Below are 22,278 nucleotides of genomic sequence, written 5' to 3'. Positions count from 1 at the left end.
TGAATAAGGTTAATTTTTAATTTTCTTGGAAGGTATGGCCTGTCAGTTGAAAACATTTTCCAGAAGTGGCTTGACTGCACAGGAATCCCAAAGGTAAATGCAAAATATCTGTTCTGAATAGGATCCAGATTATGAATTTGTTGAGCATGTTTTTCAAATTACTGCTTGTATGGTAACAGGTATGGAATAAAATAAAAACCCAGGTTTAATGATATCCACTCTTTAGGCTGCACACATATGGGAATCCATTTTTATCAGTTGCAGATTTCATTTTCTGTCTTCCTCAAAGAGATCCCGCCAAGAGGAAAATCTCTTAAACCTTATTTTATTACTAAACATACTGTTCACTGGAAACTGTTCTATTGCAGTATTGTAGTGATGCTTCACATCTTGTTTTAAAAAGAGGAAGGTATCAGTTTTGTGGATTACTTTTGCCAAAGAGGGGGGAAATTAAATATTTGTTAAATTTTAAATTTATTGACTGTTTCGTCTGTAGTGAGGGTTGTTAAATGGTGTGCAACCTTTCTGAACATTGTACTAAGTACAGAAAGTTTTGTGTAAGTCTCCAAAATTCTTATTAGAAAATTGACTTAATTCTCAAGCACTATGTGGTAGTAAGATATCAATTATATACAGGATACCCAACCACCTATCCTCTGCTAGATGAGAAATTGCTTATGCGAATGGATGTTGTGCTTATGGTTCCTGATTTTAACTCCCTTATCCAGCACCAGATGCTCTTTATGTGGTTCCCATTGCTGGACTGGGAATTCCATACACACCCTTTAGCAGATTTCTGACATTGTCAGCTTTGACAGAACCAGTCAAAGAACTGAAACCGCTGAACAAGTGATTGACAATGTCTCATCTGACAGCGTCAGTCAGCTGTTGGGTGGGTAGGTATATATAGATCAGTTTTGGAACTGAACTATCTCTGAGCTCTTTCAAACAGGTCTTACAATACTAATTTCTTTATTGTGTCCTTTGGGGGCAGAGGATGCTGGGTGTTGGGCTGTAATTATAAATAGGCTATTTAGTCTTATACTGTGTATATATATGTAATTTGATACTTGCTTGTTTTATATACCACAGACTAAAGTATCTAGGCAGTGAACCTAACGCATCCATAAAACAGCATAAAAGTACTTAACATTTGGACAGCGAGCCACAATAATGTGTGTATTAAGCTATACATCAGAAAAGGCTCGTGTAAACAGAAGGGCCTTAAAAAGGCATTCAGAACAAAGTACAGATGGTGCTTGCTTAATATTGTATTGTATTGTTTGTTTGTTTCTCAGGTTTCTCACCTGCCCTTCAACATAAGGTCCCAGGGCAGGTTACAATAATAGGATGTACAGCTACAAAACCACTGCAATGATAAAATCTCTAAAACCATTCCAAATGGAACAAGAACGATTAATAGTCAAGGATTTCCACAACTGGTTACTTTTATATTTCTAGCTACATACTTGTAGATCCTACATAATGCATAGATCCTGCTTTGTGTGCAATGGTCCCAGGTGCATTTTTCTGGTCCCAGCCTCACAAAGAGTCTCAAGACTAGTGTTGCGTTGGCGGTGATGGCTGGTGTGGCAAACCACGCCACACTGCTGGTTGAGGGGGCAAAGAAGGAGAGAAGACCATAACCTGAAGAGGAGGAAGGGTGCAGAGTTCAGAGGCCTCACTTTAATCCCTCCATCACCTAATGAAGAGTCTCCCTTCAAAAATTGCTCAGTTTGTTTTGTCTTCAATGTAAGCAAGCACCATCAAAACTCCTCACAACCATCCAGTATATGGGACCATTTAATATTCTGTAAATACTAGGTGTTACAGCATTAGCAAATCTAAGTAGCATCAGTAACATGGATGGAAACACTGAGAGCCCCGTGTAAGAGCAGTTTGGGTAATCAATGGTTTTTTGTTTTTGTTTTTAAAGAAACTCATCACCCAATATAAAAGAGTCTTTTCCCACATAAACTATATTCTGGCCTCACGCTTGATGGTGCAAATCTTGAATAATATTTTGCTAAAAATAAAGCCTGCTGTCATGAATTAGGGAAGGTGCTGTTTTGTTAAACCTTTCCCACTGCATTTTGAAGGTTTCTTCTACAAATTTGGACATGTTGTACTGGTCTCCCCCCCATACAGCAGCAAGTTTGTCTAGTGACTGGGTCACAGCAAGGTTTTCCTGTGCATCACATTATATGCATGTGCTGAAAAACAAGCAATTGTGTGAGACACAGAAGATTTCAGGAGGGCCTTTTCCTGAAACCTGCTGGGCCTGGGTTAAATAAGGTCAACTACATTGTGTTGTTGAATTTGCTGTTTATCAGATCAGGATGTACTGCAACCTCACGAAGTGACTCACCACAAGAGTAGCTTTTCATCCTCCACTAGCCTAATAATGACTTAATGCCAGCAATTCTGGTCTGTGAGTGTAATTGACATGGAGTAGTTCAGAAACAGCTGATTTTAGAGCTGGAAAGAACCTATTAAGCAATGGTGCAGCCTTACATTCCCCAACACTCCTGAAATCAACCATTCCAGTTTTTTGTTCTTGTTCTCCTGTTTGCTCTTAAACATTTCAAGAGCTGTGGTTTCTTTGCATTCTTTGAAACACACTAGAACAAGCCTTAATCATTGAACAAAGTTGTTCCCCCCCCCCATTCAACATACATTTTCTCTTCTGTCATCTGTTTACTAGTGCACCACCCAAAGTAATGGATGATGTTAAACTATGCACAAACAATGGCCATGCCCACTTTAAGCATCTCTCAGTTGTTCAAACAAGTCACAACCAACCCAGCCCTATAATCAGTTCATATAGTTGACTAAACCTCTTTGGTTGGCCTATGTTTTCTTCTGTCTCTGCTGGAAATGCTGGTGGTTTTTTGTTTTGAAAAAGACATGAGTATGTTTGCTCTTTTTTGTTTTTGTGATCATTAATAATAATAATAATAATAATAATAATAATACCCCACACATCTGGCTGGGTTTCCCCAGCCACTCTGGGCGGCTTACAGCATATATCAACACATAATAAAACATCAAACATTAAAAACTTCCTGATACAGGGCTGCCTATTAAATAATGTCTCTTCAAATGAGGGGAAACATTTATCTTCCTCATGCATCCACGCCAGCTCCTTTCTCTTGAATTGCAATCCTTTCCCACTTTTTGCAGAGTTTCACATTGCGACTTTTCAGTTTAGAAAAAAAGGTAAGGGGGACATGATAGAGGTTTATAAAATTATGCATGGTGTGCAGAAAGTGGATATAGATAGCACCCCCCCCAATAATACTAGAACACAACGTTATCCAATGAAGCTTTACACTTGCTTACGTCAAATCACGTTTTCCATTTTAATGATCATACACCTAGTTCAGAATGATCTTTTTGTAGTTCCTCATAATCCCCCCCCCCTTTTTGTTACCCCCATGAAGAACTTGATGTCATCTGCATATCTGGCCACCTCCTGGCTCAGCCATAGCTCCTGATCATTATACATAACTTAATACTGAGACTTGGGGGAATACCCAACTGAACACCCATCCATTCTAAATACTCCATTTATTCATGTTCTCTGCTTTCTGTCCCCTGACCAATTACTGATCCTTAAGTGGATTTCTCCTATTCCATGACTGCTAGGTTTACTCAGGAATCTTTGATGAGGGACTTCATTGACAGCTTTTTGAAATCCTGAGTACACAGCTAAGTACACTTGATTAATTGTATTTATAGGCTTATTGTCATTTTAACAGGTTAGTTAGGCTAGACATATCTTTACAAAATCTATGCTACCTCTTCAGCAAGACTTGTTCTTCTATGCCAGGGGTCAGTAACCTTTTTCAGCAGGGGGCCGGTCCACTGTCCCTCAGACCTTGTGGGGGGCCGGACTATATTTTGAAAAATAATAATGAACGAATTCCTATGCCCCACAAATAACCCAGAGATGTATTTTAAATAAAAGCACACTTTCTACTCATGTAAAAACACCAGGCAGGCCCCACATATAACCCAGAGATGCATTTTTAATAAAAAGACACATTCTACTCATGTAAAAACACGCTGATTCCCGGCCCGTGGACGGTTTAGTCATGTCTGACTCTTCGTGACCCCATGGACCAGAGCACGCCAGGCACTCCTGTCTTCCACTGCCTCCCACAGTTTGGTCAAACTCATGCTGGTAGCTTCGAGAACACTATCCAGCCATCCCGTCCTCTGTCGTCCCCTTCTCCTTGTGTCCTCCATCTTTCCCAACATCAGGGAGTGTTCTCTTCTCATGAGGTGGCCAAAGTATTAGAGTCTCCGCTTCAGGATCTGTCCTTCCAGTGAGCACTCAGGGCTGATTTCCTTCAGAATGGATAGGTTTGATCTTCTTGCAGTCCATGGGACTCTCAAGTTTGCCTACCCATGTTCTATGCGCTTGGTAACCATATCTTTAAAAATGCATTTTACTATTTTTCCTGGAGCAGACATCACATGAACTAGTCTGTAATTTCTTGAATCTCCCAGGCTTCCTTTTTTTAAACAGTATTACACTGGCCAGTTTCCAGTCCTTAAATATGGAAGCTAATCTTAGGGACAAGTTACATATTTTTGTTAGAAGATCACTGGTTTCACATTTGAGTTCTTTAAGAACTCTTGGGTGGGTGCCATTGGACCCAGTAACTTGTTTGTTTTAACTTGTCAATAGCCTCTGATTTGTCTTTTGAATTGTCTCTCTAAATTGCCCCTATTTAGGTTTATCTTCCCATGGAAGGGGAAGATTTTAACTATTTTTCCTTTCATTCTTTATATTATTTTTAATAACAAAGTAAAGACACCTTATATAGCAAAATAGTGCAATTGTAAATAAATAAATAAGTCAATAATTAAAACCTGCCAGTGGAAAAGAAACTGGCACTGAGAGAAATTAAAGAGGCTATTAGCCACTAATCCTTCAGTTTTGGCCAACAGGAAGCCATAAAATGAGCTGAACCTGCAAATGGGAAGCTTTAAATTAGAATTAGAAGGGACTTTTGCTACACTGACTTACTTGGGAATAGAATGATCTTTGCCATGATAAAATACATTCATTGTTGTATAATAGTGGTATATTAAGTACGCCAGCCCAATATACTTTACTGCCTGAGATAGAACAGCAAATGACACTCTCCCCAAGTCAAGTTATCCAAGACTGGCCAAGTTATTTTGCTACCTGAGGCAGAAAATCCTACAAGCACATCTAATCAATTAAATAATCAACCATTTGTCACCCTTTCATGACATCCCAGACCAGCTGTTTGGGGATAACTCTTCATTCTGCCTAATAGTAGCATCAGCTCTACACTGTTTATAGTTCACTTGCAACAAATTATGAATATTCACTAGTATATGAAGGCTCTAATCTAAAGCTGTATATGAAGGCTCTAATCTAAAGACTTCTGTCACCATTTTTTAATGAATGAAGCATAGGTAAATGGCATTCTTCCAAATATCAGGCCCAAACATTTCCCTACTGATGCTCACAATGATCTTTATGTTCTCTGTTAATGGGAATCTATAATCGGGCTGCAGTAACTGGTTACAGATCTTTTTAGCAAATCTCTGGTTTTGTTTGGGCCTCTTGGACATTTCAGCATGAGTAGGAAACTGAGTTAGCACTGAGGTATAATCAGCTATTATTGTCTAATTATGGTTATTAGAAATCTGTCCTCCAGACTTTAGGGAATGCATTTACCGAGTAAGGAAAATTCTTAAATTTTTAAAACGCCCAGTTAATTCAAGGTATATTTTTTTGCTGGAACATATACAGTTCATTTTATATTTTTTACTTTGAAAGTTTCAACATAATATAAGTGATGTTGAAAAATATTTCTTGAATTGCTCATAACCTTGGCTGTTTCCTAGTCTGAGAGAATGCCTAATGAATGCATTTTGAGAATGTCAGTACAATCCTTTACATGTGTCTATTCAGAAATAAGTCTTATTGAGTTCAGTTGGGTTTACTGTCAGGTAAATAGGCATAGCGTGGGACACGGGTGGCGCTGTGGTCTAAACCACAGAGCCTAGGGCTTGCTGATCAGAAAGTCGGTGGTTCGAATCCCTGTGACGGGGAGAGCTCCCTTTGCTCAGTCCCTGCTCCTGCTAACCTAGCAGTTCAAAAGCAAGTAGATAATAGGTACCACTCCGGCAGGAAGGTAAACAGTGTTTTCGTGCGCTGCCCTGGTTTTGCCAGAAGCGGCTTAGTCATGCTGGCCACATGACCCAGAAAAACTGTCTGAGGACAAATGTTGGCTCCCTCTGCCAGTAAAGCGAGATGAGTGCCGCAACCCCAGAGTCGTTCGCGACTGGACTTAACTGTAGCTCAAAAGCATATTTTCACAATATATAAGTTATATTTCAAAGTTGTTGGGGGTTTTCTTTGTTTAGTTAAAATTGTGAGATGTATTCAGCAGAGAAGTAAAAGCCATTCTGGATCACCACTCTTGCTCAGATTTAATGTTTGCTATTTCTTCTCATTCTTTCTCGTGCCTTTCAGAGACTTTGGTTTTGAGCATGATTTATCTGCACACAATGAGGACAGTTAAACTGAAGCAACCATCTAAAAACTTCATTATCTGTGTAGGTCAGGTACATTTCCCCAAAACGGGTAATACAGATTTTCTGCCTAGTAAGCATATTTTATAACCCATCGTTTGGAGACTGTTTCCCTTTTTTCTTCTCTACTGAAGCTTAACAGTTAGTCTACCCAGCGCCTTAATTTTGAAACTTAAACTCACCTACACTTAATTTTTGCACCACTACACTGTGGATTTATACACTGAAGGTTACATCCACTGGTTCCATGGCCAGAAGGCAGCTTGTGCACACAATCTTTCTCTTCCTCCTCTACAGCTCCTGTAGCCGCAACACCTCTCCAGAGGGTTGGGGACCCTCCTGACTGCTTTGAGAATTTTCTGATACCAGGCAGAGGAATCTTGCAGACAGCAGAATACTTCTTCTACAAGGTTCTTCTGCCCGATTTCAGGAGATCCTGCCTTCCCTGCTGCTCAGGAGGGGCCCCAATCTTCTGGAGAGCCTTTGGGGGGGGGGCTCAAGAATGGCGAATCTAGTCCAGCATTCCGTTTTCACAGGGACCAACCAGATACATATAGGCAACTGGTTTTTAGACTTCTTACTGCCTGCAACTATAAAGGCAGAGCATAGCTCTGAATTAAGCTACTTTCCAGCATCCCACTCCTGGATCCCTTTTTAAAAACCAGTGTTACAATGGCTGATTTCCAGTCCTCAGGTTGAGTTCTTTGAGAACTCTTGGGTGGCTGCTATGTGGACTTTGTGGTTTGTCAGCTTTTGTTTTGTCTAACAGACTTGTCAATTAGGTCACCACAATCTGCCTCAGACTGCCCTCCTGCAAAAGTTAGCTCAGGCACTGGGATCTGCCCTATATCGTCTGTTATGAAGTCAGGTTCAAATAATTCATTCAGCTTCTCTGCTGAATCTCTTATCCTCCTTTAGTACACCTTTGACTCCTTTGTCATCCAAGGGTCAAACTGCCTCCCTAGATGTTCTCCTGCTGTTAATATATTTAAGGAATGCCTTGTTGTTCTGAATGTTTTTAACAATGCGCTCCCCCCCAAAAGTTTTTGTATCCCTTACTGTCTGCTTGCACTTTTTCTTTTTGCCTAAGTTTGTGCTCCTTTCCCCCCTCTTTACTTAGACAAGACTTCAGTTTTTTTGAAAGAAGCCTTCTTGCTCATAACTCATTGGGCTCTGCTTGTTAACCATGCTGGCATCTTCTTGTTCCTCACCTTTCTTGATCTACAGCATACACTCCAGTTGATCTTCTAATGCCATGCTTTTAAAGAACTTCCAACTTACAAGTGCTTTGAAGTGCTTTAACCCTCTTACCTTCAACTTGCTTTTTACCAATATCCTCTGCTTACTTCATGGTGGGTTCATTGTTGCTTTTGAAACCAAATGTGACCATACTGGATTTTTCTGGGCAATTGATCATTTACATGTGTATTTAATTTAAGAGCATTCTAGTCACTGCTCCCACTTAGCTCAAACTTCCATCGCACACCAGGTCCTGGAACACCACTCAAGATTAAGTCCAGGGTCACTGATCCTCTGGTCGGTTCCATGACAAACTCTTCCAGGGCACAGCCATTTAGGGTATCTAGAAATTTTACTTCTTTGTCATGACTGGAACACATACTTAACCAGTCTATGTGGGGGTAGTTGAATCATCCAGTACTACAACATTTCCACTATGGGATGTTTACTTGATTTCATTCTTCATTTTAAGGTCTCACTTCCTGTATATCCTTCCCTATTCTTCCTCTGAAGCTCATATCCAGATATACCCATGTTGCACCACGTCTCCCTGTTCCAGCAGGTTTCTGTTAATGCCCACTATATCAAAGCCATCGTCTAAGACCAAGTCCTCCAGTTTACCCTTCTAAGTTCTCTGGCACTTAGGTTATCACCTGTAGTGTGTGGGCCTCTCTGAATTGCTATTCTATGTCCCTGCACTCAAAATGCCTAGCTCTACAGCTTCCCCATTTACATTTTCATCAATGTTATCTTCATCACAAGGGAGACTGGACCCTCCTCAGCTCCTCTCAGCTTCCCCCCTGCAATCAGAGGGAGGAGAAGAGGGAAAAGATCAGTTGTGCAAATTGCTTTCCATTTGTACAATCATTGGGTACAATCCAGAATTTAGATTTAGCACACTGAAGCAGAAAATCTAGTTATGAAAACTTATTGTTCCTCCCCCCATAAAACAATGAGGTCCAGGAATAAAGGTATAGTACACCTGAGGCAGCATTACTCACAAGAGCCCGAAATGGGAACATGTCTTCTCTTTCCTGAATAAGCCTATGAACTGGATCCCTAAGGTGTTTATGGTAGCTTTAATAAAGCTTGAATATTCTTTGTGGTTCGCCTTTTCCTGTTAATCACACTGCTAAGCACAAAAGCTATGTTATGTGCAGAATGGTTGAGTTTATCCCTAGTAGAAAGGAAATATGTTTGGTATCTACAGAACAATAAGAGTTTGCTGCCTGGCTGGTCAATGCTGGATCAAGTTCACATTCCCAAGCTCCCTCTCTCCCACCTACATATGCAAGGGGTGGAAACACAGAGGAGGGAGGAAAGGTCCGTTCTTGCACAGGGATGCGAGCTGAGACTTTCCTAATATGGACACAGCTGAGCCTGCATTATATTAAAAGCCTATTTTAATCTGGGCCTTGCAAAAACATCCCAAGAAAAGCAAAGAGATTAGCTACCAATTAACTCTTGCACTGTTTTCTTTGGCCATCCAAAACAATTCAAGGAGAAGAGAAATATGCTGCCCCTTAACTGCTTTTATTTTAGAACACTTCAGCAGTCATGTTCTTCCTCGTTTACTGAAGTTCTCACACAAATATTCAGTGTGGACATTTTCCTCTGTATACAGTAATAAACAGTAAAAAACACACACGTAAAAAAACAGTAAAAAAAAAAAAGGAACAATAAATTTCAGCCACTTGGCTGATGATTTATAAAGTATATAAGGTGGCTGTAGAATTTAATGTGGTGGCGAATAGCCACTCCAGGCTCCTAGCTTCTGTTCTCATTGTCCTAAGAAGCCAGAAAATACCTCCCAGGATTCAAGCAATATAGCTCCACAGGGCAATGCATGTCTGCTCATTTCAGAGAAACTCTTATGATGGCCATTTACAGTAAATACTTACACTCCACCCCTTTCTAGCTCTTTGCCAAGATTTTCAGTCTCTGGAGACTTCTGTCATGCCAATAAAAGAGGGCAGCTGAGTTCACTTCAGACAGCGTGACCTTCCTCAGCACTGACTGTTTTCAGCATCAAAGATCCTTGATAGATTGAAGTGGAGATGGTGCGGTTGCAAATACAATAGGTATAAAGAGATGCCTGCCAATGATAGCCTTCTATTGATTCTAGAGATGTTCGTTAGCAAGCATGGCCACAAGCACTTCAAAACACTTCTGTAGTTGTAATACAAATCTATTATTTCCAAATTATAAAATACAGGCATTTGGGTTTTTATTATTTAGTTGGGATTGGCTAATAACAGTAAATGACGCTGGTCATATGTGACCCTGTTTAGATGGCCACCATGCTACAACCAAATGTTTATACAAGCTTAACTCTTATTTCTAAGCGTGATTCTTGAGTATGTTTGTGGGAGATCATAGGCACATACAGAAAATGTTGTTGGAATTGTTATTTTATTTAAATCATTTTCATGCTGCCTTTCTACCTAAAGAGCACGCAAGTCAGCTTACAAATTATGTACAACAGTAAAGGGGGCATTTAAAATTACACTGAGTGACATGTGTTTTGCTTTTTATATGTAGAGCACTTAAACCGAGTACTTTGAAGGGAGGCAAGGCTCAGAGTCCAATTATAACTGAGATGCAAATGGGAAAGGGAGCTGGAAAACTACGGTATGTGATGTGCTGTATTCCAGCCACTCACAGTTTACTGCATACTCCTCAAAGAAAGAGCTACATGTGGACTCAGGCCTGGCTGATGACAGATACTACCCAACAAATCCTTGGGGAAAAGCCATACCTTCATGGCATAGCATGTGTTTTGCATGCTGAAAACCCCAGGTTGAGTCCCAGTTAAAAGGATCAGGTTGCAGGTGGTGTGAAGATGATGATAATAATATTACTTATATCCTGTCCATCTGGCTGGGTTGCCCCAACCACACTGGGTGGCTTCCAACAGAATATAAAAAACATAATGAAACATCAAACTTTAAAAACCTTCCAATGCAGGGCTGCCTTCAGATGTCTTCTGAAAGTCATATAGTTGTTTATCTCTTTCACATCTGATGGAAGGGCGTTCTACAGGGAGGGCACCACAATTTCAAATTGATATTTTATGGTACATTTCAAGACTGTTTGGCATTCAAATAATTTTCACTTTTTCTTAAGACTAAGAATATAAAAAATAGGCATGCCATCTGTGCTCTTCACTTTGAGGTGCTGTATCTTCATGCGATGCTAACACACATCCCCGTTTAATGTGATTACCCATCTCATTCACTGCCACTGTTCAGTATAAACTGGTGATCTTCCCAGAGCCACCTGTTTGGCTGCTATTGAGAACAGGATGCCACACTAGATGGACTGTGTGGTCTAGAAGGGCAGCTCTTATTATTGGTGCGTCGTCATAGCCGATCTAGAATTCATATCTCCTTTTAGAAACAGCCTTTTCCTTGCTGCAAGGCTATTCCCATTGCTTTGATTCATACGCATATCCAGTTATGTCTGAATAATAACCACACTGTTATCACATATTGGGCCAGAACTGAGACAGTGAAATGCAAAAGGACTGTAGTAACCCTAAGGATCAGGTTGTGAGGCTTTAAACCTGCTGGGCCACAGGAAGCTGCCTTATATGGAGACCGTTTCTGGCATGCAGTTTTTCCATGTCCTACCTGCAGAGCCTGGGACCTTCTGCACGCAAAGCATGCTCATATAACCTCTGCCCTCTGAGCAGTTCCTAGCACTAAATAAAGAAATGTTAACAGTTCGTTTCCCAGTACGTTTCCGAGAACAATTCAAAGTGTTGGTGCTGACCTTTAAAGCCCTAAACGGCCTCGGTCCAGTATACCTGAAGGAGCGTCTCCACCCCCATCATTCTGCCCGGACGCTGAGGTCCAGCGCCGAGGGCCTTCTGGCGGTTCCCTCATTGCGAGAAGCAAAGCTACAGGGAACCAGGCAGAGGGCCTTCTTGGTAGTGGCGCCCGCCCTGTGGAACGCCCTTCCAGCAGATGTCAAAGCGATAAACAACTACCTGACATTCAGAAGACATCTTAAGGCAGCCCTGTTCAGGGAAGTTTTTAACGTGTGATATTTTAATGTATTTTTGGTTTTTATGGAAGCCGCCCAGAGTGGCTGGGGAGGCCCAGCCAGATGGGCGGGGTATAAATAATAAATTAGTAGTAGTAGTAGTAGTAGTAGTAATGTATGTAACTTTTCTGTAGCATTTATAAGATAGAAAGTGATTCACACCACTGATTTGCATAATTTGAACATGTTGCATTTGTCTGAATAAGGGAAACCTAGAAACTGCTTGTTCATGAAGCTTACCAGTCACTCTGGGGCCACATTATGCGAACTGTGCGAAAACTACTTTTTCTACAAGCATTTTGAGTACAAATGTGGTAATAATTAAAAGACCAAACTATAGGGGTGGGGGCTAATCACATGAATTCCAATTAAGTGGTTAAGACCAATTTTAGGTGGGTCACGTCAGAAAAGTAGTTTCCATTTAGCACAGGTAAAGATGTATAAAGAGCACCCTCCAGTTAGTGAGGTTGGGTTAACTTACTCAAATCTGCTCAGTGAGCTTCATGCTGGAAAGGTTCTTCAGCATCCAAATGCAGCACTTTAGCAAACTGTGTAGCTAGAATATTCAAAGTGGGACTTGGTTCATGATGGGTTCTTTGTTGTTTTGGGACCTGAAAGCATTGGTAAATCGTGTACCAAACATATGCTTTTCAACACCCTTTCCTTTGATTACTGCCTTTTTTCCTATTACGTAGCTTTTGCCCATGAAACGGCATAATCGTTAACAAGTAGCAGCTTTCAGTTACTACTTGTATCCTATTATATGTAAAAATAAAAAGCTGAAATAAGATTTTCTACTGTGATATCTCCATTAAGTCATTCTTCTTTGAATAATATATTTCACGGTAGTGTTGCTTCTATTTAAAGCAAGGAGTTTGATCTTGGCTTTGATCTAAAGCTTTTGATCTTGAAAGGTTATTGTGGTAATAAAGAAAAGGGCAGGACAGTATCTTTTTAAAAACTAAAAGCAGTAAAGTTAAAGAGGTGGTCAAGATTTAGTGTGCTCTCATTTGACATACATTTATGTTGTGACATCTGTTTGTAAATGCATCTGAATTCTATGTAGGAGAAAGTCTGCTTTGCCTGACTTTTCAGAAGTACAGATTTCTTTTTTGACCTTTCAGGGAATTCCTAAATGCACATGTAATTTAAGTGTGCCAAGTATAATTATTCCAGAGTTATGTTCTTCTTTGCACATAGAACGGGAAAATATGAAAGCACAGCCCTAAATGTGAAGTTTAAAAAGTCCAGCTCTTCGTTGCCAGTGACTTCCAGTGGTTTGAAGTTTTCCTTGAAGTCATCAGTTTAGCAAGCAAAGAACCCTGAGTTTTCATGAGTATCATGAGTCTAGACATGTTTACTTGGTAATGCAAAGTTCAGTTGCATTTACTCCCAAGTAAGTGTGCACAGTATAGGGTTGCAGCTTTAAAGCAAAGCACTGGCTTTGCTGATCTGAGGCCTGATGGAGGAGTCAGCTGTGGAATGCCCATGACTAATAGAAATGGCAGGATTCCAGTTGCAAAAAGCAAACTTAATGCTTGCTTTTAAGATGCACTTCAGAGTCTCCATGGGATTCATCTGATACAGTTCTGGATTCCACAGAGGTCAAGGAGGTATCTGGAGAGGGGAGTTTTGAATTATTATTTGCATTGCAATGTATTTTCAACAGTAAGAAAGTTAGAAAGTTTGTTAAAATACTTCTGGTTGGAATTAGGGCTGATAGCAGCTGCCTGATGATGGCAAATAACGCATTACAACAAGCATTCTAATGCAAAATTGAATGGTATAATATGAAATACGTAGCTCTTGCTTTTCTCTCCTCCCTCTACTTCTGCAGCCTCTCTTTTTCCAATCTGTATTTTCAGCTTGTATCCGAAACATATTTATCTGTATACTTTATAGCAGGAAATGATTGTTATTTTTCTCCAGCAATGTGAGATTAATTGAGCCGAGCTCAAGCGAGAAACCGTATTTTCCCTTTATGGGCGGAGAGCTGAAGTTGAGAGAGAGAGATTTGCCCCTGGTTAGCAGCGCTTGCTCACTGTTCGGGGATTTCTCTCTGTAGTTCGGCCTGGACCGCACAATTGTATTCCAGGCTGATCGCATTGACTCTGCTCAATCCTCGTGTGCATGCAAGACCCGACAACCTGTCGTCTGCACGCAGTTTTAGGGAAACTTCGGAGGGAAGGGGGGGGGCAGTTTGCTGGCAGTGAACGATTTCAAACCGAGCGTTTTACGCAAGGCAAGTGGAGCTGGGCGTAGAGGAGACAGACAGACGGACGCTATAACATTTGAATAGTGACGTGAGCCGCGACTGCCGAGCTAGCTGCTCGAGAGTAAGTCCCCCCCACCCCTGTACCTTTTGGCGACGGGTTGAACAAAGCCGATCGGTCTCTGTATACCCTTAAGGCAAGCTCCTCCTCTCCTCTGATCTCGGAGGCTGGAACACGAAGCGGGAGGGGGGGATCCCTCCTTCTCTCGTAGGTGTTTCGTTTCCTAAGGAGGTCCCTTGTGCTGCGTTGCAAAAAGAGGCACGGCGGCACTTCGCTCTTTGCAGCCCGCGCATGCAATCGGGAAGGGGCGTCCATAGCCATCCCTTAAACCAAGCGAGAATTCTGCGCCCAGGGCGAACGCGAGCAGATCCCAAACCGCGCGTGCAAATAGGAGGAAGGCGCACCAAACGGAGCGCGGGGAAGTTGCTGGTCGAGTCAAGGTAGTGCTTTCTTGCGCGCCCGCCTCTCCCTCGTAGCGAAAAAGAAACGAGAAAGAGGTGGGCCAGGCTAGGACTTGGGAAATCTCTAGGTGAGAGGGACTAACTAGCCCGATCCCCGAGCTCTTTTGGTTTGCTGCGCGGAGGTAAATCAAGAAGCGGAGCGGTGAAAGTTTTTGCGCCAGATCTGGGAGCCTTCTAAAAGAATCTGTGCATCCGATCTCGGGGGATTTGGAGGCGAGGGGCAAGGAGAGAGCGGATCGCAACCCCCCCCCCAAGCGAGCTGCCACCTAGAAAACCTCAGTAAACTTGCACTCTATTTGTCTTTCCCATCTAGCCTTTGCTGGAAGAGAGTCAGGCTTGGCAGGATTGTCGGCTAGCCCAGCAAGTGAACGAAGAGGTAACACGCTTATTTTGGTTAATAACAGCGTTTTCTAGGCTTACTGTTGTTTTTCCTATCCGTGCCTGCCTTGAGTCTTTGCTCTGTAATGTTCCCTTCAATTTATATAAAGAAGAGCGTCACTTTAAAATCTGCTGTTCCTTTATATTAACTCTGATAATACAAGTATGCCTTAGCATACTTCACATAATAGGTTATATTATGTGCAGCTGAAGGTGTGAGAAATGGGCAGCATTTTTTAATTTTTTGAAAAAGTGCAGCCAGACCCATAGACGCTACTTGGAAAGAAAGTCCCATTAAGTCAGTGGTACTTGTTTTTAGAATGCTCTTAGAATTTTGTGGCTATACAACAAACTGTTTTGATATAGCCTGGTCTTTTCTTTATGTTTTGAGTAAGAGTGCTACTGCTCTTGTCTGCATTTGAGCAACACACACAATTTACTGCATTAAGATGGGGGGGGGGCGGCGGTTGGAATCCCTTTAGACGAGGCACAAATTACTAAATGGATTATCCAAGAGCATGATATTGCAGACTGGAAAAGTGCTTTTCACCCCCCTCCCTCCATTTTCCTCTTCTTTTCCTTTTCCGGTGAAGCAATGGAAAAATGTGTCTTGAGTCTGTTTATAGTTTCTTACTCATGCTGAATAGTTGTACTCAGGTTGCCTCTTAAGAAAAGCTCTATGATTTTGACCCGTAGGTTGTAAAATGGATTCAAGTAAATCAGAGAGCCAGAAAAAGCAGCAAAAGGAAAAGGCGATGCGAAGAAGTTGGTTTCCAAAAGGTATGGGCTCCAAGCGGGCATCTCTTCTATATAATAACCCAAGAAGTTAAAGACAGAAACTTTTAAACGAAACGGAAACAGTACAACATAAACCATAAGTCTGTGTAAGCATTTGCTGAATGAAGTATCATTTTGTCTAGCAAGATTTCTATAGAATACTGTTTGATACACTGCATTCATACTCATTGTGCTGTCCTGATGGAATGGAGAGCGTTTGAGATAGTGTTTAGAGAAAATGAGCACCTTCTCAGTAATTTGGTATTGGCTCTTTATACACCCAGATAAAATGTTTCTGCCTTTGAGAACAAGTCTGGTCGATGTCTTAGAGATACAGAAATGAAGAATATAGCAAATAGGTATATTGCAGGTTTCAAAATAGACAGAAATAATTTTTTGGTGGCTGCAGGTATAGCTTTAAGGTGTTCAACAGGTTTGGTGCAACCCAGTCCTGCTTCTATGTAAGTCCATATTAAAAAATAAAAATAATACAACTATTGTAAGCAGTTCTTAGCAGATTGTATTAGGAAAGCATGAAAGTTTTGCCTGGTGGGTACTTTATTACTATTGTTTAGTTTGAATAACATTTCGTATTTCAGCAAATAGTATTGCCACAAATACGTTGAGTTGTGCTATATGTTTGCCAGGATATTAGTTATGGATGGCCTAGTCCATGACTAGTTAAGCTGAAATATTTGGATTTAAGGTGGTTTGCAGCACAATCTTGTGCATGTTTTACTCAGACGTAACCCCACCTTTTAGTGGGATTTACTCCCTAGTCCAAGCGCCATTGAAGTAAATGTAGCTGGCAGCCCCCTCCTAGACACATTTACACGTAAGTCTTACTGATTTTTCTGTGCACAGAATATGCCTCTGCCTGATTTTCAGCAAACCCCATGTCCTCTGCAGACACCTGCACCATGGCCCAACTCACCCCATTCTGTAGGGTTCTCTGACCCTCAGGAGAAGCTGTTTTTTGGAGGGGGGCGGAGGCTGCCAGGGAAGGAGGGTCGAGAAAGACACTTCCTACTCACCCCTTCTGCCATTAGTTTTTTGGACCCAAGCCAAAGACTGTGACTTAACTGTTTTGTGAATTGGACTATTGTTGTACAGTGTAGATTGATGAGTAAGTATCTTGTCGTGTGTTGAATGCCTTAAAACAAAACTGCTTCTCAGAACACTTAGCAGTAAAAATCCAATGTTGGAACACGCTAGAACTTCTGTAAAACTATTTTTTCTCTTTTAGAAAAGGGCTTTAGGGTTTTCTTTCTTTCTTTCTTTCTTTCTTTCTTTCTTTCTTTCTTTCTTTCCTCCTTCCTTCCTTCCTTCCTTCCTTATTATTTTGGAAGGATTAAAAAGGCAATGTGTTACTTTGCAGCCTGATGATTCATTGCTGGTTTTGTAGCCAAGTTCTTGCTGATAGTATGGCTGCCAACTCCTGGGTTATATTGCCTTAGTATGGGCATTACTGTATTCGACAAATGTTTGCGGATCGTACAGCTCCTTGTGGTGTAGTGGTGGGAGATGGACAATGGAACAACTGAGGAAATGGATGATTATAGTTCAGTTTCATTTTTGTGAGAAAAGGTGTGAGGGAATGATCCTCTGATTCTCAAGCAATTTGCTAATATTAAATTGCAGTCTGCCAGGATATTACAGATTTAGCATGTACGCAGAAATGGATTCGTATTTCCAAGGTATAATTGCTTCAGCTGAAGGTTGCTTCTGCCTGCTGTCACTGTAAACAAGTTTGTTTCCTAAGATACTGGAGCATTTTTTGTACAGATAAAATTAGTAAAATATTATAATTATTGCAGCGAATACTAACAAGAAGCAACTAATGCTTCGTCAAGTTCCAGAATCATTAATGTTACAGGTGATACTTCAACGCGCTGTTGACTAATGGATATGCTCTTCTTTGTCACAAGAAAATTAAATGAAAAGTTCAGATTTTTTTGGATGCTGGAATTCACACCAAATACCTGCTGCTGTTTTTAATGTTTGCATGCTTGAAGTGACTTTGGAACCTACACTTCGCAAACTCCAAGAACTGATGTGCATTGATACTCAGACCCAGGAACAACCTTCCTGCTTCATTTAGGCGACAATCCTAAACCATCTTAACGTAGAAAAAGGCCCGTTTAATTCCGTGGGACTTAATTCCCAGTAGATATTATTGCAATTGCAACCTAAGGCATTCAGGTATTCCATGTGATTTGGTTGCCATTTTGTAAGCCAACTGTTTGAAATAGAAGGGTTTTTTAAATGGAATAATTTGTATTACAGACCAAGCACTGAGATTAAGGCGTATGCTCTCTCAACTTATTGTTGGGTGGCAATGCAGCATGATCTTTATTTCTTTATATAATATTATTTATCCTGCTTTTCTCTCTGAAAACAGAGATGACAAAAATAGTTCTTGGATTTGTTTGTTTGTTTGTGTTTTTTAAAAAGCATTACACTACTACTAAAAAGAATCCATTGATTTGGGGGGTGGGAATTAGAAGAAAAATGGCAGCAGAATATTAAAATTAATGTTCAAAGAAGAGCCATGACTAAGTGAAACAAATGAAATAGCAGACAAATCAAAGACTCACTGGAAAGGAAAAGTCTTCAGGCAGTGATGGGACACTGGCAAAGTTCGGACACAAACTAATTTCCCCGTATATGGAATTCCACATGCTGGGTGCCGCAGTCATAAAGGTCCCACTCTCCCTGGCACATGCTGCTTTAAAACTCTTCCAGATTTGTAGTGTGTAAAGGCAGTCATTTTTTGTGGGGGGTGCAGACAAGAAGCAGGTCATAAAAATAGATTCAGGGCATTCAAAAAAAGATATTAGCAGTTAATCTGGGCTCAACACAAATATAGCTGAAAGACTGAACAGTCCTGGCCGTTTTTGCTGTGAAAGTCCTTTGTATTCTCTCTGACTTAACGCTCCCCATCATGTGTCGTTCCTTTATAATCACAACAACATAATCACATTACTTTTGCCGTTACAGTGGTACCTCGGGTTAAGTACTTAATTCGTTCCGGAGGCCCGTACTTAACCTGAAACTGTTCTTAACCTGAAGCACCACTTTAGCTAATGGGGCCTCCTGCTGCTGCCACGCCGCCGCAGCACGATTTCTGTTCCTAACCTGAAGCACTATTTCTGGGTTAGCGGAGTCTGTAACCTGAAGCGTATGTAACCTGAAGCGTATGTAACCCGAGGTACCACTGTACTAACCTGTGTGAGACACCATGAAATCAAAGTTGCCACTGATGCGCCTTGAGCATGAAGCCTCTTTATGTCAGGTAACTTTTCTTTCCGTGGAGCAAAAGGTATTCCATTATGGAGATAGTTTTGCAACAACTAGGTAAATTATGCTTTTCAACCATCAAAGTTCACTTTTGGATTTAAAACAAAGCCCTGAAGATATCAACCATTGGGCAGTGTCTCCCTAAATAGATGCAAAACCATGTAATGAACTGCTGAAAATAGAGACAATTTTTGGATAATTAGCTTGTTTACACCTCTTTATTTTGCTTCCTTATGCTTCATTCCACTCAAAGTCCTGCCCCAGGATTTTGCTTATTTTTACCTCTCACACATAACTACTTAAATTCCCCTCCTTTTACTTTCCCATTTCATTTGACTCCCCCCCCCCCCATTATTTTTAAAAACTTTCTTATATTTGTTGTGCCTTTTCCTTGCTTTTACTTCTCTAATCTAATACAGTGGTACCTCGGGTTAAGTACTTAATTCGTGCCGGAGGTCCGTCTTTAACCTGAAACTGTTCTTAACCTGAAGCACCACTTCAGCTAATGGGGCCTGCTGTTGCTGCCGCGCCGCCGGAGCACAATTTATGTTCTCATCCTGAAGCAAAGTTCTTAACCTGAAGCAATATTTCTGGGTTAGCGGAGTCTGTAACCTGAAGCGTATGTAACCTGAAGCGTATGTAACCCGAGGTACCACTGTATCACTGTTTCTGCTTATTAGTTCCCTTCCCCATCCTCTTTTGTCTCTTTAATTTTTTTCATACATAGCCTGCTACTTCTGTCCTTCGCCCTTTAAATTTCTCTCCACAACTCGTCATAGAGAAAAGTCTAGTACAGCTCTGAGGGCCTGTGTAGGCTGAGGAGGCAGCTTATAAAATTAATAGGTACATTTTTTAAAAAAATTAATCTGAAAATGCCAAGGGAGGAGCAAAAATTGAAATCAAATAAATGGTTGACAAATATATTTAAAACCCTCAGCGGTCAAATAAATTACCCATGTACAAAAGAGCTGTTATTAATGAATGTAAGGAAAGCATTCTAGGAAAGGGCTAATGGGTATATTATAAGATTAATGACCCTTGAAAGAACAACAAAGCTGTTTGGAACATGGAGGACTTCTTAATTTGTGCATTTAGTTGTCCTTTGACTTCACGAACAGTGGGATACGTGATTAGCCATCATATTAAAGAGGTTAACAAAATAAAAGGTATTTTCTCTGTGTGTAGAAATATGAAAGAAAAAGAATAAGAAGAATTAATATGCTATATATTTGATAGATATTGCATGTTACAGAGTCTCCACATTCTGCACTGAACGCAGTAGATTTTAAGGCATTTTACATCTAATCCATGTGGCATTTTGGTATACCATATTTACTTGAGTCTAATGTGCCATCGAATCTAATGCACACCTCAACTTTCAGAACCTTGAAATCAAAAAAAGTGTTTGCTGGCAAATGTACGGTAAATGTGCCATCAAATCTAATGTGCACCTTGATTTTTGCAACGTAATTTAGCCAAAACAGGTGAGAATTAGATTAGAGAAAATGCGGTATTTCTTTTTTTAGACTAATAGTCTAATTATTGCATGCATGTGATGCTGGTTAAATGTGTTGGCATTCAATAGTTCGTGTTTTGAAAAGCACACTGTTTTTGGCTCATTAGTAAAATTATAGCATGTAATAAAGCTGTTCAGAAACCCTTGGAGGAGAAGCTTATAGCAGATACCTCAGTCATAGTTCAGAGCTACCACTTGGCATAGTCATCTTCTCAGGCTTACCTAGGGGTTGGTGAAACGGGCCTTTGACAGGGACACAGGCCTGTATGTGTGTGTACCTGTGTGTGTGCCTGTGCAGAATCAGCTATCAGACTATGAAGTACGATGTGTTTGTGAGTGGCGATGTGCTGCTGCTGTCGCAGCAAGAGCAAATACAGGAGACATTTCCCGTTCTTCTCAAACCTCAGCACAAAGGCGTTCATTTGTTGTTGCCTTCTTCCTCGCCTTGCCCTCACTTCACCCTCGCTTCAAGTCTTTGGACCTCATAAAATTAGCAATTTCTAATGTGGCTATTGCAATAAGCTGATTTTTTTCTGGAGGGCTGATACAGCTGTTTACCGAGGGTACAAGGGAGCATAGTTATTCCTCTGGTCATCTTGACACCGTATCTGTTCAGAATGCATTTCATGGCATGCTAAGTGCAGTTTCTTTCCCCTCTGCTTAACAACAACAAACTTCTCTTCAGATCAGATAAAAGTCAAGGCTAAAGAGAGCCAGGGTGGTGAACTAACCCTGCCCCCTAGGTCATTGGTGGTGAACATTGGGCACCAGTGTGATGTAGTGGTTAAGAGCGGTAGACTCGTAATCTGGTGAACCGGGTTCGCATCTCCGCTCCTCCACATGCAGCTGCTGGGTGACCTTGGGCTAGTCATACTTCCTTGAATTCTCTCAGCCTCACTCACCTCACAGAGTGTTTGTTGTGGAGGAGGAAGGGAAAGGGGATTGTTAGCCGCTTTGAGATTCCTTCGGGTAGTGATAAAGCGGGATATCAAATCCAAACTCCTCCTCCTCCTCCTCCTCTTCTTCCTGATATGGCAACTTCCCATAGGTAGAGAGATTTTGACAAGGGGAAGCATTCAAAGATGCATCTCCTCATCTGTATTCTGAAGATGTAGCCCTTTGGGGCATGTTCTAGGTTACATACACTGTGGTGTGTAGGTTGGTTCTGAGTTGCCCTTGGTTCCTTCACAGTTACTCTGATCAAATGAATGTGGAAGAACAAGGTGCTGTGTAAGTGTGTACATGAATAAAAGACTTAACACCAGGTTCACAATATGGATGGATCTATAAGATTAAACGTAGGTGTTGTTTTTTGGTTCACTTCGTTTTAACTGTACCTGACTTTCTGTTGCAATTCAAGGTACATCGCACGGTTATAGCTCTTAAGAAAACCAGTCCCAAATTTATGTTGCACCTAATGGCATCATCAGCGAAACAATTTTGAACACCCTTTGGGGTATTATTGAAATACTTAGCTATTATATGTCCACATGCATGTATGTGCATACCTACATAAACACATAAATCTGAGATGGCCATTTTTAAAATTCAGAAAATACAAACCAGCATGGCCATGTGTTGGAAGTAGCTTGGAAGTTTACATAGAATTGCATCACTTAATTAGTGTGGTTTGTTGCCAGCAGCCATTTCCCTCCTGCAAAGTGAAAGATTAAGGCCACCTAATGCAAAACACAAGTTTTCCAAA

The 22,278-nt window shown here is 40.9% G+C and overlaps 1 protein-coding gene across 8 annotated transcripts in view; it reads left to right on the top strand.

Moving 5' to 3' along the window:
• AOPEP (aminopeptidase O (putative)) overlaps nucleotides 1–22,278 on the top strand; it is a 180,662-nt gene that overhangs the window by 82,263 nt on the left and 76,121 nt on the right. For 7 of the 8 annotated variants that reach the window (XR_013394626.1, XR_013394624.1, XR_013394621.1 and 4 more), the window contains 3 exons: nucleotides 33–93; nucleotides 14,916–14,978; nucleotides 15,677–15,760. Coding sequence is in view for 1 of the 8 variants with exons in the window: in XM_077936063.1 (XP_077792189.1) it covers nucleotides 33–93; nucleotides 14,916–14,978; nucleotides 15,677–15,760 (208 nt within the window). In the remaining 7 variants the exon portion in view is untranslated. The remainder of the gene's footprint in view (nucleotides 1–32; nucleotides 94–14,915; nucleotides 14,979–15,676; nucleotides 15,761–22,278) is intronic. The other variant, XR_013394627.1, reaches the window with a different exon arrangement.

This window comes from Podarcis muralis, chromosome 11 (assembly GCF_964188315.1).
Source record: "Podarcis muralis chromosome 11, rPodMur119.hap1.1, whole genome shotgun sequence".
NCBI classification, from domain to species: Eukaryota; Metazoa; Chordata; class Lepidosauria; order Squamata; family Lacertidae; genus Podarcis; species Podarcis muralis.
This window is presented reverse-complemented; position numbering and strand designations above follow the sequence as displayed.